The sequence below is a fragment of the Myripristis murdjan genome, chromosome 13 (genome assembly GCF_902150065.1).
Source record: "Myripristis murdjan chromosome 13, fMyrMur1.1, whole genome shotgun sequence".
Classification (NCBI taxonomy): domain Eukaryota; kingdom Metazoa; phylum Chordata; class Actinopteri; order Holocentriformes; family Holocentridae; genus Myripristis; species Myripristis murdjan.
In genome coordinates, this window is record NC_043992.1 from 12,975,612 (window position 1) to 12,993,911 (window position 18,300).

The window sequence follows — 18,300 nt, forward strand, 5'->3', positions numbered from 1 at the left end:
ACACTAGAAACTACACTTTTTTAGTGAATGTTTTTTTTTCTGTAATTCTGGTGTCTTTTTCTCTGATTTTTCTTCCACATTGCAAAAAAGAGAATAGTCATGATATTCCAGGTATTTATTGATAATACAACTGAATCAAGTCATCAGTTTACCAGCTCAAACTTTAAGGAATTTTTTGCAAAAAATCAAAAAATCATTCTTAAAAAGAATTGCCAACAAGTGAAAATCAAGTTGAATCAATATTAAGCCAAACTAAAAAAGCTAAACTCAAGTGTGTATGCAGTGCACACAGTATCTATTAACTGTGGGGTGCACCCACTGTCTGCACACACCTTTAGGTTACAGTGTCACTTTTTAAAGACCTTTTTTTTTTCTTTGCATTTCTGCTTTAGTGGGCAAACACAATAGAGAGCAACAGAGAGAGAGAGAGAGAGAGAGAGAGAGAGAGAAAGAGAGGAGGTTGGGATTCATTACTCAGTACAGAAATATATTAGTCACTTTAAAGTAATATGTCACTGATGTAATATTATTGCCACATTTAAAATAATATTATTACTACATTTATTACAACTTGGCAGCAGAGACTCATTACACTACTTGTTCTCTGCTGCAGCTTCGAAATTGGTGATTGCCTCCTCTCTTGCCTGCAGAAATCAGAATAAGTCGGTTCTCTCTCCTATCAATGATCAGAAGTGACTGTGCATTAGTGCTTATGTGTGATGGTTGCTTCAGCAGGATTTTACACATATATACTGTACGCTCCAGCTCCTGGCGTTATCCCTGAGTTGGTGATAAAATCCAGTTTGTTTGTGAGTGTGTATGTTTGTGTGGAACAAGCTGTGTAATTGGCAAATAACAGGGAGCGGTGGAGAGATCCCACGCTGCGAGGAACCGGGGCGTTTTTAACCACGTTCTCGTCAGTTATGCAAATGAGCGACGCCCCTCAGGAAACGGCAGAGCGGGGAGAGCCCATCAGCGCGTGCGGATGGTGTGTATGTGTGTGTGTGTGTGTGTGTGTGTGTGCGTATGTGTGGGTGTGTAGTAACTAGCAGTTCAACCTTTGTTTAAACGCAGATAATGAACTTCATGGAAGACAGAAACTGGAGACAGACCGAGGAACAGGTGGAGAGAAAAAGATGGAGCCGGAAAAGGAGAGGAAATGAGACAAAAGAGAAAAAAAAGGAGATGAAACAGGAGCCGCAGAGAAGAGGGGAAGGAACAGGTGAGTAGGAAGAAGACAGGAGAGGCAGAGAAGTGACGGAGGCAGAGACGGAGAGAGAGAAAGAGTGGAAAAGACGCTGTGTCTAGATGGAGAGATGGGAGAGAGCGGAGAGGTGTCAAGGGACCGGAGCAGAGCTGGGAGAACGCAAGAGTTACCGTGAAAAGTACAGGAGAGAAGGAGCGAGGGAGGGAGGAGGAGACAGATGGAGAGAGGCAGGGAGCAAGGGGAGGGTTTGGTGAGGGGAGGATGAGAGAGAGAGTGAGAAGTGAGGAGAAACTGAGTCAGAAAGTTGGAGACAGATGTTGGATTCAGGGGGCGAGAGAGCGAGGTTAGACGGACATATGGGGCCGTTCAAAATCAAATACTGTCCAGCCAGAGTTTCCCACCTCTGCAGTTTATTCCTACAATTATTATTATTATTATATTATCCAGCGTTTCACTTTAGAGTTTTAGTGTTTCATTATCTACTTTTCTAAAGCTGCAAATTTACCCCTATTTACTGGAATTATTATTTTTTATTTATTGGGTTTCCCTGGCAGGAAGTCCTCTATGAGCATGTGAAGGGATACTCGAGAGCGAAATCCAAAAGTCTCTCCTAAACCTTTTTCATGTTCTGCACCCCCAAGTTATTAAACCGCAGATTTCTATTTGAAGTGACTGTCTGAGGAACCCTGATATGAAAAAAAGATATTTTGGTTCGTGGTGAACTGTTTAGCCCTTTGAAACCTGAGCAAATTCACTGGATTTCTTTCAAAATCATGGGAGAAATGGTGGTTAGTAAATGAGCCCAAAACACCAGAAAATAAGTTCGAATTTAGCAAAGAAAATTACAAGACGGCTACCAGAAAATTGGCAAAAAAAAAAGCAAGAAAATGACTTAATTTTTAAATAATATCATTTCTGTCAGATTTCTTGTGTTTAAATGCTTGTGAAGGCGTAAGATGCCATTTACATTGTCATATGTGAACACTGACACAAGCATTCAAAGCGGTGAGATTAAAACATCACGTTAAAATAATCGTTCATACATTTTTGTGCTGTAATAATTTCGACTGAACTGCATTAGAATAAAACTGAACTTTCCCTCATTTTGCTGTGGACCCTGAAGCCCACCAAGGATGTCACTTTGAAAACCACAGTCGTAAACCGCAGTGAGCCGCAGCGTCCAGAGGAAGCTGGGATCAAGATGATGGCTGAGCTGCTTCTCCACCTCCGCCTCACACGAAGAAGAGCACACATGGTTTCCGGGTAGCCCACAAAATTCAAAAAACAGCCGCCCTTATCTGTCAACTTGCAAAGTTGCCTAGCGCAGCTTAAAAGATGAAAACATCAGTATTGCTACTGGACCTCAAAAGCCAGTATCACTCAAAGTCTAGATGAGAGAGCAAGCAATGGAGAAACGCAGCGGGGAAGACGGGATGTCAGGACGACACAGGTGGAGGGAGGACGGGAACAAAAGAGAGGGAGAGGGCATGAGTGATTGAATCTCATAGCAAGGAATCTATTACTAAAGCCATCAGGGGAGATGGATGGACAAGCATCTCAAAGCAGAAGAGGTAAACAACCAGGGAGGAGACGGAGCATCAGCCATCGCTGCCTGAGCAGGAGTGTAACTAGGCTGATGGATGGTGATGGTGCCGATGGTAACCGCATTATTGCAAAGGGGATTATGGATACGCAGGCCGAATCACCTAATGATACTACCTGGCATTTTAAAATTTCATTGTGTGCACATTTCAGCGCGTTCTTATTAAAAAGTACATCCCACTAAGACTGCAGGAGAGCGGTAGTGGAGCAGATAAGAGGAGAGAGAGGAGGAATACAGAACAGAGTGTTTTTGCAGAGAGGAAAGAAAGGGAGAGCAGAGCAGATAGTAGGGAAATTGATATGAAAGAGATGTTTGCACTGATGGGAGCTGCGCTAGGTTGTATCGTACCAGAGCACACGCTGGTGAGAAAAATCCTATCTATTGTTGTGGCTGATAAAAGTAAGTACAGTAAAACACTCCTAAGGAGTTTGAAGGGAGCACGGAGAGAGGGAAAGAATAATATTAGGGAGAACAGAAGAAGATACAAAATGCAAACGCACAGAATAACCAAAATCAGACCGTAGATATAAAAGGCAAGCGTACAAAGTGCTGTAAAGGAGAACAAAGTCACAGAGCAAAGCACGTCAGGCAGCCAGGCTCGATTCGATGACGCTGAAACCGCACATCTGCTATTGGCTGACGGACTTGCCAGGCGAGTGCAACAGGTTGTGACGTCACTTCGCGTTTGCAAAGATTAGACGAGCCGATAGCAGATGTTACCTTTTAAAAAAAATAGCCTAGGCTGCTTTATTGTAATGTGAAAACAGTCTGATAATGTAATGTTTATTCTAAGCAGCGACTGACATCGGCTTCTGGTTTCTCTGACTAATGAGGCCAATGGATTTGCCCCAAAATATCATCAGATTCATATGTTTATGTTGAATGTGTGTGCTACTACAGTGCCTAATTTGCCAATCAAATTATGTAAATTTCTCGTTCCAATCAAGTGACCTCATCCCAGTTCAGAACAGTCAGGAAGCAGTGGCACTACTGGTGAAAAAGAGATGGAGAGGAAGGAGAATGAGTTTGATTGTCCATCATCGGGGTAGAATGAGGGAGAGGAGGGTCGAGAAAAAAGGAGCAGAAAGTGAACGCTGCATTTCAACAAGATATCAAGAATCAAAAAGATGATACCTGCATTGCCAACAAGGATAGCATTAAGAAAAGCAAGATTTGCCAGCTGCCAGATGAAAAACCCATGAAGAACCAGCAGCTGCAGCAGATTCAACCACCTGAGAAGCTTCAGAGCTGCCTGGTCAGAGCTGTTCTCCAGGCTGAGCTTTTTTGCTCATTGCTCATTCATATTATTTGTATTGTGCATTTTTTTAAGCCTTACAAGAGAAGCTGCACATCAGGATATCATGCACTGAGGGAAACGGAGGCCAACGCTGTGAACGGACTGACTGACAAGCCGTTTGTCTCGCCCCTCTCTCTGTTTGAAGATGCATTCAGAGTCACGCAGTTCATGTCAGACCGAGCGCTCTCTCACAATCTGGAGTCTTCGTCTACCAGGGTTGGCTCGATCTGTTATCGGCGCGCCCAGAGCGACGGAGGGAAGAGCTGTGGAGTGAAATCCGGTGAAATTCTGTGCAACGCGGCTGATATAAAGAGCTCACCAGAATAATGGCGACCCAGGCACCTACATGATTTGGTGTTGGGTCCCCGACAGGGTGAACACTTGCCACATGCACAGATGACCTGCACGAGCACTGACTTTATCCACTTACAGATCTACACGTGAAAGAAAGGGAAGAAAGGGTTCTCAACAGAAACGTATAGCACTAATGAGACCCAACCAGGATGCATTTGTGGATTTGTTCGAACTCATCTCCATATCACAGACTCAAAAAATGCCGTGCCTCTTAATGTCTGAGGAACTTCTTGTAGAAGAGCAGAACAACAACCTGGCTCATTAGCCTTAAAGACACCAAAAACCCAGGCACTCGACGTCTGACTGATCGTGCTTCTCTGAAAATATTATTGTTGAGAGTTAGTGACTTTGAAATTATCATTATGAAGTGTATTGGTTTGACTGGTGAGGGCTGATTATCATTATCAATATCAGTATTTACTGTTATTATTTGGCCTCCTGGTTTCATTGTTGCTTTGTTGGTTTAATACAGGACTCCACCCCTGCTAAAGCCTTTCATCTGTTGTGTTGGCTTTATTTGATGACAGTGGGCCTACAGTCTGTCTGCTCTGGCCTTGGCTACCTATGCAATTACAAACAAAGTGTCAGATGGATTTCAATCCATTTAAACACCTTTCATTTTATAGGAGAGTATAAACTGGGTTCATTTCTGCATTGCAGGAAACTACCGTGCAACAAAACAGCGAAACTGATGTTGTTATGTACTTGCAAATGTGTCATTTCCTGTCAAAGTGTGGTTGTGCCATTTCAGTGACCTTTTCCATTTGATTCCTGGTGTTCAACTTGCATGAAAAAAGTGGCTCATTTGTCTTTGTACTTTGCGTGGCTCAAAAGTTATGGAACTTTTTCACCTAATGCAGATGTAAATTCAAGAGAGCTGCCAAAGGAACTGCCGTGGGACATTCATTGAACTGACCGTGGCAAAATCTTAACTAGATACCATTACGGTTCCAAAAAAAAAAAAAAAAAAAAAAAGCTTACAAAAAAATGCCTTGGAAACCAATTTCTAACATCCGCAGCTGATAAGTCATGAGCTTGAACAGGGCACACTGGTATGCAGCCAGTCACAGATATAGAAGGTAGAAACCAATCCACCGGCCATCATCGAGCCACCCAGCCAGCCGTGCAGCCGTGTGTATTGAGAAGCTGAGTGTTGTTGTGTGTTGTTGTGTAGAGCACATTGACTATTGGCAAGCTGTCAGTGTCTTTAACATACATCCTGACATATAGCAGCTCTGCAAAGCCAGCTCTTGCAGTCTGTCAAGAAAGAGAGAAAGTGTGTGTGTGTGTGTGTGTGTGTGTGTGTGTGTGCATGTGGTAAGGTGTGGGTGACGATCAATAATAATTAGCTGCAGTAGAGCTGGAACTTCACCCAGCAGCGACTTACCTGAAACGCACACGCCAGATAGACACACACACGACTGCACACAAATACATGCACAGCAGCACTCAAAAACAAATCCATAGACCCCTTGACACTGCATTGTTACCCAAACTATAGTGACAGGCCTAAACCAAAAGGCATCACACTCACACATGCATGCACACACACACACTAAATACACCCTAAACAACTCAAACAAAAGCGCTTACACACGCTTAAAAAGTAAGAACTCAAAATTGCATGACTCATTTCATTGATTTTTCCCGGCACCTCAGCGCCCTCATCCCTCTTTCCCTTCCCACACCTTCAATCCCGCGTCCCTCTCACTTTACCTCTTCGAAGTCGTCTTGATGATATCGGACACTTTCTGTATGTAATCGGTGGCCAGCACTACTATCTCCTCATCTTCTGAGAAAGTGTCGTGGAAGATTCTGTCCAGCAAGCGTTTCCAGTGAAGCTGAGGGAACGAGGGAGATGATAATGCTCTAGTTATCAGAGAGTCGGGCAGTTTACTTTCTCAGCAACAACAACACCAAAAAAAAAAAAACAAAAAAAAAAAACAGTCTCCCTCTGTATCTGTGTGCAGGCATCCTCGTCCTGGACAGCCTAACTGCCGTTCATTTGCATGTACTCGCATGCTGAGTCTGAGCATGACCTTGGAGGACGTCCTGACAGCACGTGGTCAAAATGCAGTCACAGACACATGAGGAAAACAGACGCGCAAAACCACTGATTTCCGTTGCCAAAAGCAGCTCTGTAACAACGGGGTGAGGAGCCGGTCTCTTTCTGAGGGATTTCCATCTCATCTTGAGACGTTTTGTTCTCGAGACGCTCACGGTGACATGAAAAATGACTTTTTCATTTTTGTTTGCTGATTCTCCGTATCCCAGCGTGCAGCGCTTTAACAGTAAATGCCAGGAAAAATGACAAAACATTTTTTTTTTTATGTTGTTAGATCAAAGTCCCAAAGCATTTTCTTTTTGTTTACCAAGTGACATCAAATTCAATAATAATAATACCAACAGATATTTTTAACCCACTCCCCATCACACAAAAGCTGCTATTGGCTAACATTCAAAGTGATATGGCCACTAGTCCCTCCCCATGTTACACCAAACCACCTCCACTTTTTTAAATAACTGAATAAATAACAGAAAGTAGGATTCAACCACAAATAAATCTAAAAAGGGCACCGCTGAATCACTGTTTTCTTGTGACTTTAAGTGGAGTTAATATAAGTTAATGTATTTAAGGAGGAAGACATCATTTGAGCGACTGCTTGCTGCACAGAATGAGGTCCGGATCGGTTGCGAGGGTTTTGCAGGGCTCGCGTTCAGACTCAGGATGATTGTAAATGCAAATGAACCGCAGTGACATGATGATGCCATTTGGCAACTTTTCTCTCATTATCTCGTCTTCCCTCGGCCTCCCTTTCGCTTCTCTTATTCACAGTCACGTTCAGACTTTCTCCTTTGTCTGGGAAAACTAAAAACACACTCTTTATCCTTCATTCAGTCCATGTCCAATTTCTCTCTCCGCTTCCTTTCTTCTTTTCGCCCTTCTTCTCCCTCTCTACCTCCTTTCTCCCTAATGTTACCCTCCTCCTCCCTCCTCCCTCCTCCTTCCACCTGCACCCTCATTTTCTCCCTTTCTAGTCTCCTTTTCTCTCCAATTCCCTCTTTCATTCCCTCCCTCAATCCCCCCATATACTTCCCCGGGGCGGACAGCTTCTCAGAGCCAAGGAGGCCTCTGTGTCTATGTGTGTGTGTGTGTGTGTGTGTGTGTGTGTGTGTGTGTGTGTGTAGCGCTTTGTTGGTCACGGAGCAACCCTCCCTCAGCGCGCTCGCACACTCGTCACACTTCTTAAAATGCTCGGCTGGAGTTCAAATCTTAATCCATCACGTCTGCTTCTACCCGGAATGTATGCACGCGCTCGCACACTCACACACACTCACACACACACACACACACACACACACACACACACACACACACACACACACACACACACTTGCAAACGCACGTAATGACAATAGGAATGACGAAACACACAGCACACAGTGTCAGTAGAAACAAAGTTGCTTTGACTGATGCCTGTGAATAATGGGTGCACGTATGTGAACTGTGTGTGTGTGTGTGTGTGTGTGTGTGTGAGTGCAGGGTACTCACACTGGGAGCAATGCGCTGTAGCTGTCTGAGCGTGATGCGGTTATACATGGTGCTGATGTCCTTTCTTTGGTCATCATACTCTGACACAGTGATCTGGACAGAGGATGGAGGGGAAGTTACGGAGCAGAACACACACACACACACACACACACACACACACACACACACACACACACACACACACACGCATGCACAAACACAATCAACTCACATTGGCCAGGCGGGTCTCCAGCTGTAAAATCTCCTTGGACTTCTGCGTGGCATTGTGAGCTCCCAGCATGCTCAGCAAGCGCTCCATCAAAGCCTTGTAGGCCGCCAAGATCTGAGCAGCGAGACAGTCATCGTTACATCATCACTAATGGACAGGAGGAGCCGCGGCAACATCAATACTGGCCGGCGGCTGGGTGACATGTGGCAAAGTGGACAGGATAACAAAAGCACAGTGGGTGACAGAAGAAAACAGGTGGATGGATGGAGAGGACAGAGATGGAGTGATGGAGGGACTGATGGAGGGACAGATGGAGGGAGGGAGGGGTGGAGGGGGCGAGGGAGAGATGAAAGGATGGAGGGAGAGAGAGAGATGTGGAAGGAGGGGAGGAGTTACAGAGGAAGGGAAGCAAGGATGGAATCGTTTACCTTGACACTGTCCTCGTCCTGCCCCAGGTAAAGGCTTCTTTCTGGTAGAGTGAGCCCCTCCTGGTCAATCTACACACACACACACACACACATACACACACACACACACACACACAGAGTCAAAATCATCACATAATCAAATTCTTTCTGCCATGTAGACACATATATTGCTGAGCGGTGGGTTGTGAGACATATGGTCGACAGATGGACATTTGGAGGGTTAGTTAATATTATATGCGATAACATGGAAGGCGCACACACGGTAACACATGTAATAATGCCAACATATGGTAAATGTGACTGCTAAGGCAATTTGAGGCCCACACTAGTGTGAGATTGATATGTTGGTCTGTTCGGACTGCACATGAAATTAAATAATGGTGATTTAAAACTGGATTTAAAAACTGGATAGTATCCAGTATCAGTATCAGTGTCATCTGCCACTAATTATAACCAAGGCTCCTCCTTGACCACAGCTAGACAATATATTTTTATTGCGTTTATTATTTTTTTTTTATATCACATGTCTGACAAGAGAAATGATTCCACTGTGGTGTTGGAGGATTTTACTGAACAGACCGTAAAAGTGGCTATGAAACTCACTTCATTCTGCCTTGAGAAGCTGCTAAGCGCCTAATAGAGTTTCATTTAACCGGCTTTCAGTGGAGAGTTTTAGTCCAGTGATGGTCTAAGAGCTGTTTCAGAGGCTTTTCTACCCAGACAAGAATACAAATCTGGGGCGGAATGCTAAAAAACTGTAAATTGTGGGAAATGTTTGATGGAAATTGTCTCAGTTTATAGAACTGCAGCAAAAAACACATTTGGTAAAGTGCTAGTACTCACATCAGCCTTCAGAAAACTCATACTGACGTAACGCTAAGCCCTAACATACACACTCAGCACTACACAAACACACACCGGACACACACAGTGTACATTCACACACTTCAAAGTCCTCATCCGACACACACGCACCCTGATGGCGTTCCTGGAGGAGTTCTTGTCGTCCACGTTGACAGTGAGGGAGAAGAACACGGCGGTGCTGTACACGCCCTGGGTCCTGTACAGCAGCTCGTTGAAGTCCGGCCTCTGGGGGGCGCCCTCGGTCTCCCAGCCAGCCCCGCCAGGAGGAGCCCCCACCAGGTCCCAGCCCCCGCAGCTGTCGATCACCTCGGTCATGGGGTCGGAGCCCAGCTTGTCGATCTCCTGGATGTTGACGCAGGATCTGTAGAACTCCTTGACCTTGCGCTCGGCCGAGTCGGGTCCACGCCTCCGTATGGGCTCCAGCAGGAGGCGCCGCAGTTTCTCCTCGTTGTGCTCCCCTATGGCGGTGATGATGCCATAGCTGAGCTTGTCCTCGGGGATGCCGTGGCGTCGCAGCCACCCACCACAGGCGAAGGAGTAGAAGTCCTGGCAGGGCTGGATGGTGGGGTCGATGTTGGCCTGGACGAAGCGCGCCGCCCGCAGCAGGGAGCGCTTGCGCTGGCAGTCCTGCCGGCAGTGCGGGTCCTGCTGGGCCTCCAGGGAAATGTACTTGAGTGCCAGCATGCTGCCCAGGATGACGCACATCCCCGCTGCGAAGACTAGCGCCGACAGGAGGCAGATCTCCCTCCGGCTCCAGCGAGGAAGGCCGCCGCCGCCGCTGTTGGTGCCGCTTAGATCTCGGTTCCGCCCACTTGACCCACCCCCTCCCCGCCCACGCCCCATATGGCGGTCCAGGCTCCCACCCAGGTGTAGGGTCATGCCATTGCTGAGGATCTCACTGCTATAGCGACCACCATATTTTATTTCCTGGAACTCATCGTAGTGGGCGGTTAGTGAGTAAGTCTTATCCATGGCAACAGGCTGTCGTTGGTACTAGATGGTGGCTGAAGATTTTAGGGAAGACGGGATGAAAAAGGCGTGACTTGTGTATTCAGAGTCCAACCGTGGCCTGCTTGTGCTCAGACAAAAAGAAGGTGCCCACAACAGGGAAAAAGGGGGAGGTCAAGTCTAAGCACCTTTTGGCTCCTTTAAGTCCCTTTTTTCTTTTCAGTTCAAAACCGAGCGGAGCAACGGCCTCCCGCTGTGCGTGTGTTACCTCTTCGGTTTCGCTGCTCTCCCTTTCTCATCCTCTTTTTCTCTGGTCCCTCTTCATTCATTCTCCTCTCTTCCCTCTCTCCAACCAGTCACGGGCCACCTGTCGACAAAAATAGAAATGAGCGAGGGGAGGGGTGGAAGAAGACGGAGACAGAAAATTGAATCCGCTGATTACAACAGTCGAGGATGACACGGATACTGTCTGTTTTGACACACATTTTTTTTCTACTTTCTCTCATTCTGCCATTTATTGGATCAAGCTGTTAGGATTGATTGGTGTTAGCCATCCGTCAGGAAGACAATGTTACTGGTTGACTCATGGCCTTGAGTGGATCGATGCAGGCAAGAAAACAGGGATGAGGAGCAGAGCGTCAGCTGGGTATGACAAGGACTGGGACGAGCTTTACTTTAGTGTATAATGGAGGTGCAAGGATAAAGCCAAATTTATAAAAACCCCTTTGAAAGCCACATGTAAGGAATTCACATCTAAGCAATACATAAGAGGGACTGTTGGTCGCAGGCAAAAGGCCCAGCAGCACACGACACACAAAGACCTCAAAAGTGTATTATTGCAGTTCCATTTTTGATTTTGTTGTTGAGAAAATGAATCCACAAAGAAAAACAGCTCCATCCACAATGTGGCTGTTAATCAGCATCAAGCAACACAGGCCTGTGGTGAGTCTGACTACTGCTTTGAATGAACCTCTGATAGTTTGGTGAATTGCAGCTTGCCAAAAAACACACTGACCAAATAATAATAATAATAATATACTTTGTCATCAGCCAAGTGAAATCCTTTACTTTGATTCAGAATTTTTGTTGTTATAAACAATTCAGATTTTTTTCTGAGGGGGTGGGGTGGGGTGTGATATTAGACGCAGGGCTTTATCCACAGCTTAGTGGTTCAGTGTTTTGATGCTCCCTGGGAAGAAGAGGTAATGGGAAAATGTAGGGAAAATTATAAGGGAAGGGCAAAAGTAAGGAGTGGGAAAAAAAGCAACAGAGTTTGGAAAAAGAAAGGTAGAGCTGTTAAGGTAAAAGTAGAAATGGGGAGAAGAGGAGATGGAGCAAGCAAGACAGAGGGAGAATCCATCTATATACGTTTTCTCACTACCCACGTCTGCACACACACACACACACACACACACACGCACACACTCACTCACTCATACAGCGCAGTGAGCATCAGGTGATCCTCCACAGAGATTGTGAGGGAATAACAAGCTATCACATTACGAGCAGCTGCCAAATTCAAATCACATTCACACACATCTCCCAAAGTGTGTTCATCCATACCTTGGGCTTTTAACAAGGACAAGGGCATATAACACACTGAGTTCAGTATAGGGAGTATATACACAAATGCAATACAGCACGGCTGGCGAGGATGTGCACTCACTCTCTCACACACACACACACACACACACACACTTACACATGCACACACAGAGTATTTTATAGCTGTCTCCTCTCTTCCAAACTGGTTGATCCTTCCCACATGAGCTGCAGGCAATATCACAGGCATCAGACAGAAAGTGACTGATAAATTGTTTCTGGAATGCTGTCTGAGTGTGAGTTTACATGTCTTTGTGTGTTTGTGTGTGTGTGTGTGTGTGTGTGTGTGTCTGCGTGCGCTCTCAGTGGCTAGATACAGTGAAACTTGCTGAAAGCTGTGAAGGCGATCTGTGAAAATTGATCCCTGCTATCTCCCCCTGAGAATACCAAACTTCAGCACTGATGTCTTTAACAAGCTCTCCTCGATTTACGGGATTTGCGCGTAATGTGGATCCAATACCGTGTGAGTGACAGGAAGACAGAAAGAGAAGCGGAAAGAAAGAAAGACAAAAATGAAATAAAAAAAAAGAACCAAAGACAGAAGTTGTGAAGTTAAACACAGGTAAACAAATTCTTTAGAGCGCAGTAATTAAAGCCTTGAGGGAGTGGCGAATAGGAGCATTGCATTTTATTGGGGGAAAAGATGAGAATTAGGGAAGCAAAGTTCAGGATGGTGTTTCTCTGTGACGTGTCATCATCCATACATTCTGTCATCCATCAACCCTCTGCTTGGTTGTCACATAAACACACACACATTATTGCAAACATAACCTGCTGTATTTATGGAAACAACATCCAGTCAATATCTATCTGCATCTTGCGTTTGTTCATGCAGGAGCCAACAGTCATGTAGTTGCCAGCATATATAATGAAAATATTATCGGACGGCTGCTCAAAATGAGTGCACGCTCCTCATGCAACCTCTCTCTCTTTGTCTTGTGTCAAGCCTCCTTAAGCATCACACTAAATTATGATACATTCACACACACTCGCACACACCTATCACACCGGCGGTGGACAGACAGTGAATGGCTAATGGATTGGATCTTGTGGATACCATCTCTGGGAAAGGCATGCCTGATAAATGGCTATTTACCAAACATGACAGGACCTAATGTCTGAGACTTATGCTTATAGTGGCGTGTATGCCATGCACACACTCGCGCACACGCACAAACACTTAGAGTATGCACCAACACACACCCTAGTGATGCATAGCGCCTTGTCAGCTGTCAAGCATTTCGCATACATCATGTTTCAAGCAAAAGACAATCATTTATTCACTTCTAGTAATGGTTCTCAAAGCGGGGCGTGCGGACCGCTAGGGGTCGTGGAAGGAGGCTGCAGAGAGGGGGAATGAACAAAAACTAAATACTTTTTATGTACAAAGCTGACTGCTCCCTTTGAAGGCTGCACCTTTCTCTCACCTCCCTAAGAACTCATAATAAATCCTCAGAGAAGATCCATAGGTAATCAATAGGCAGAGGCCTTGGAGTGGTCAGGTTCGCATCAATGATATAGGCTTTGCAGTTGCATTACACATCTCCTGCCACAGGAGAATTAGCTGTGCACAAATGGCTCAATACATGGACATCTATAATAAAGCAGTTGTAGTGCAGCTGGGTCCATTTGGTAATGTTAACGTAAAAAATGAATTGTTTGACAAAATTGGTTTGCCTCCAGAGTCGGGTTACCGTGACACAGTAAACGTTTCTTGTCAAGCCTGGTCACAAGACATTTTGGGAAACGTCCTAAAATTAAAGTAATGTGCTCTGTGCATCAAGAGAAAAATGCATTTCATAAATATGAAGGGATAAGCAAGCAGTAATGACAATTTTTCAACAAGTACAAAAGAATGTACTAAAAATAGCAACATTTAATATTTCACTTTTAAAATAAACAAAATATTTTTGGTCACATATCTGATCCAGACACATGATAAAACATCGATTTGTGAAAGATATCCTGTGGAATATGTTTCTCACACTGATTCTGGTTTTGCATGTGATGTCATTTTCACATAATTTGTGTTGATAACATCTGCTGTATAGCTCTTTTAGTCCTAGTCACTTTGCTTTGTGTTCACTTTGCGTTATTTTCGCATGACCACGCAATAGGCAACAAGTCATTATCAGTGGAGGCTGTCATGTGAACCCAGTCCATTCAACCCGAGCTACTCCAGTCCTGCCACCAAAGTAACTGATGCTGGTGTGAACATGCAAGAAACTAATAGTGACTAGCAACATTGTTTTAGCTAATGTGCAGATCAGATGTATAAATATTCGGACAGTGATGGTGTGCAAACTACATATTATGGTTAGCTATCTAAAAGTCTGACTTTCTCTAAACACAAAAAAACAGTCAGGCATCAGCAATGAAAAGATCAGTCAGCCAAGAACAACAGCTCTGTATTCAACAGCCAAGAAATACAGTCTCAGGCATTAGACCTCCAACATGGCTGCCAGAGACACTGTTGCCAACTCCTTTCCACGGAAAATAGTTATCGGCAGCTCTTAAACTCAGGAGAAGTCACCAGATGATGTTATAAACTCATTTGCATAGATATTAAAATATATGCAAACATTTTGCAAATGTTTGCTGTAGCCCTCCTGCTCGCAGCGGGGGAATGTTCTGCGCTGTGTATGTGAAATGCTTTGATCATCAGATATCTTTGGATTAGCCAAGCAAGTAGTGCTCAATGCACATGCATCAGCATCACCTGTCCTGATTTATCCACAAACGCTTTGGGAGTCAGTGCATTAACATCGTTCCCCCTGATCCAGTAAAGAAGCTAGATTTAACCCGAGTGACTTTTGAGAAATAAAGTTACCGCGGGAGTCTGAAAAGCCACTAAATCTAACGACAAAGTCACTAAGTTGGCAACAAATGCCGGAGGGTATGTTTCATGGAAAACATCTGCAACAGATGGCCATATTTCTTAACTTTGCTATTAACACAAATTCACTGAGCAAATGCTGGTCTCCAAAATTTTTCCTGTTGCACTTTGTGATGACGTTTCGTGGTACCCAGAAATAAGGGCTCAGTGGGAACTCTCATGCTTTCATCTCCTCTGAGGCGGGTTACGTCACCTGAAAGCCCTCTATAAATGGGTTTATTATCCCCTAATCAAAGTGGTTAGGGAGCCTGCTCCAAAAGCTTCACGGCATTCAGTGGCTTCAACATGGAAGTCGGTCCCCTCAAGGCTTATCACCGGTCGCCAGAGGCTGCAGTAGAGTGCCTCACATTTTTGTATGGACTACAGCATTGGGCACGGAGCAAAAAATGAATCACTTCTATACTCAGAACAAGAAAAAGGGTCCTATATAGTACCAGGAAATGGTTCTTATCCTTGTGCCATAACAGAACCTCCTTTTGGTGAGAATAATGACTTTTTTTTATTTTTTTAAATGCCCCATATCTGCAGTATTAAAGCAATTTTTTAAAGAACCACACTGGGATTTTAATTTTATTTTCATTTTTTATTATAAAGCGAGCAAATCATGATTCTTATTTGAGTCACTACTCTTTCATATAGAACCACAGTCATAGCTTGTTGCTTGAAGATGACCATTTACTGATAGGCTATGACTGCACACTTAGAAACTCTCTCTCTCTCTCTCTCTCTCTCTCTCTCTCTCTCTCTCTCTCTGCCCGCCCTCCCTACCCCACTATCCCCACCCCCCAGCCTCTCCTGTCCCTTGACACGCAGTCACAAAGCGCTTCGCTGTTGTAACTCCATTAACCTGGTGGGATAACTCTCTGTGGCGTCGATGCGCTCTGGAGAGAGACGGAGCTACCAATCGCCATTCAAAAATCTGTAAATTGAATGCCTCCTTCGTTGTCACCAATCGATCACAACGCCTGCAACATTACTAAACACCTTTCAGGAATCACAGGGCTGTTCTGGTAAATTCGGTACATAAATCATCCACTAAGCAGCACTTCATTTCAGTACAATCTCAATAATTAGAATCGGTGTTCGCTGTTCATTAACGCTCTCCACAGTGTAATACAGCGGAAGAAACAGCGGGAATAGGAGACAAACCAATTGAATAGCTGAAAATTGACTGGGACAAGCACATTAGGTGGGTTGGATATATGCCGAATGGAAGACCGGATCCTATCAATTAACTTAAGCCCTTAAGTCAACTTTTAATTCCTCAAAATGCATAAGCTGGCCGATGAGCAAAGAAGTCTTAAAATTTCGCGATTTTGAGTTTGAAGTTCTGTGTACTGGCGAGCGCGGCGCGCATTTGCGCTACGATAACGGAGACAACGAAACTGCTCCAGGGTAAGTAAGGAAGGGGTGTCAGTGCCAATAGATAGAGAAGTTAATGAATAAAACAGGAATGTAATTCAGACTTTTCTCCAGCCACACGGCAGAGCAACAATTCTGGGTGCGTAAAGGCGCATGGTCTGCGTTATGGTTACTTGACAGGCACTCTCACGGGTGTTTACGAGTAACAGTTATTCCTCCACATTTATTAACTTATGGTTGGTAATGAATTCAGATGACTTAAGGTAAAATGTATTGTTCCTGAGGGGAACAGTGGACCTCAGCAGACACATAAACCCGGTAGATAAGACACATTAAAACGGTGGCCAAACGTAATCTGACATATAGGCATCACACAGCCAATACCACGGGGCGGATAGACCCAGGCATCCAGGTAATTTGATAAAAGACACATTACGTACACGTAGTGGTGGAAAAAACATCTTCACCGTCTTTCAGTTATCTCGAGTAATCCCCACAGTGTCCCATACCTCCCATTTATTCCCCCAGCTGTCGGTGTTTTTGACATCTAATTCGATTTGCCATCAAAACTTCTAGACCCACTCACGTGGATTATATTCCCGAGGACAGAGTGAAGCAGCGATTGATGACAGAGTGGATACTGGGCTGCGATTAATCTGGCCACTGTAATAAATTACTGGATACAAGTCATCAAACTATTAACTCCGAGGGAACATCGCACCCACATGCTCTTCTATGTCATTTTACCTGAAGAGCTGGCTTCCACATGCATTTGCTTTGTCTTTGCTCTCCGTTCCTATAATGAGAACTAAATGATCAAACTGTGACTCACCTACATGGCAAATGCCCAGATCTTGTTATATCCATGTGATGGAAAACAAGCTTTACTGCCTCTTCAGTGTAACGCTCCTCGAGAGACAGAGAGAGCAGCGGTGGAGAGTGGGGAAACTTGTGCAGAGAAGGACCTTACCTGCCGTTGGGATTTAAAGAAAAAAAAAAGTCTCCCTAGGGATTGTGAGGGTGTCTCTGTGTGGAGGTGGAGGAGCTCATCCGGTCGTCGGACTGGGTAAACTGGTCCCCCCCTCCGGCGGACGGTCGCCAGGCTGCAGACCGGGATCCGTGCAGCTTTGTGCCGCTGCTGCAGCTGACAGCCTCCGATGTATGGAGGGGAGAGAGAGAGAGAGAGAGAGAGAGAGAGAGAGAGAGAGAGAGAGAGAGAGAGAGAGAGCGTGTGTGTGAGTGAGGGTCCTTCATTAACAACGTAGTGCGCACACACACACATACACGCACACACACCCCAAGTCACAAAGTGGCACAGATGTTTCCTTTTGTGCGTTACTTAGCCTATATATTCACATTTTCCCAGTTATTCGTCATAAACTGCATAAATACTGACATATATTTTCCCCAACTGCCTACTGTAGATTTTGTTTTTGATAATTATCACATACTGCGTGTTTTTTTCGACTTCATTTTTTGCGCTCCATTTACGTTAAAATCCACATTTTGTACTGCGTTTCTGTTTTGTATTTATTACTTTAAATGCTCCGTATATGTAAATACACTCTGATAAAGTATTCTTATTTGTATTCTGTGTTTTTCTTTGCAGTGTATCCTGTATCTTTTTGCTGCTGCGTACTCATTAAATTGATTTAACCTTTTATCTATAGTAATTAGCCTATTCTTATTCAGTTTTATTCAGATACTTTGGAAATGCAGTTCATCTATCCTTCTAACCCAAACTGAACTGGGACCAGTATTGTGATGTTATTTAAGTAAGTTAACATCTTACTTGCAATTCATTTGAAAGAAGATCCTCAATACACAATAGTAATAAAATAAAAAGTTAGCCCCCACCCACATGGATAAAAAAAGACCATATATGACACACACACACACACACACACACACACACACACACACACACACACACACACACACACACACACACACACACACAAACATAGGTACAGGACAT

The 18,300-nt window shown here is 44.5% G+C and overlaps 1 protein-coding gene across 1 annotated transcript in view; it reads right to left on the bottom strand.

Annotated features, from left to right (window-relative positions):
- The window catches only part of ecel1 (endothelin converting enzyme-like 1), a 42,243-nt gene extending 24,872 nt beyond the window's left edge, over positions 1–17,371 (bottom strand). Inside the window, exons 1-6 of the mRNA XM_030067946.1 lie at positions 17,293–17,371; positions 9,626–10,829; positions 8,651–8,719; positions 8,226–8,336; positions 8,015–8,107; positions 6,178–6,302 (exon numbers count right to left, since the gene is read on the bottom strand). Coding sequence (XP_029923806.1) covers positions 6,178–6,302; positions 8,015–8,107; positions 8,226–8,336; positions 8,651–8,719; positions 9,626–10,486 — 1,259 coding nt within the window. The 5' untranslated portion in view covers positions 10,487–10,829; positions 17,293–17,371. The remainder of the gene's footprint in view (positions 1–6,177; positions 6,303–8,014; positions 8,108–8,225; positions 8,337–8,650; positions 8,720–9,625; positions 10,830–17,292) is intronic.
- Between the last annotated feature and the right edge of the window lie 929 nt (positions 17,372–18,300).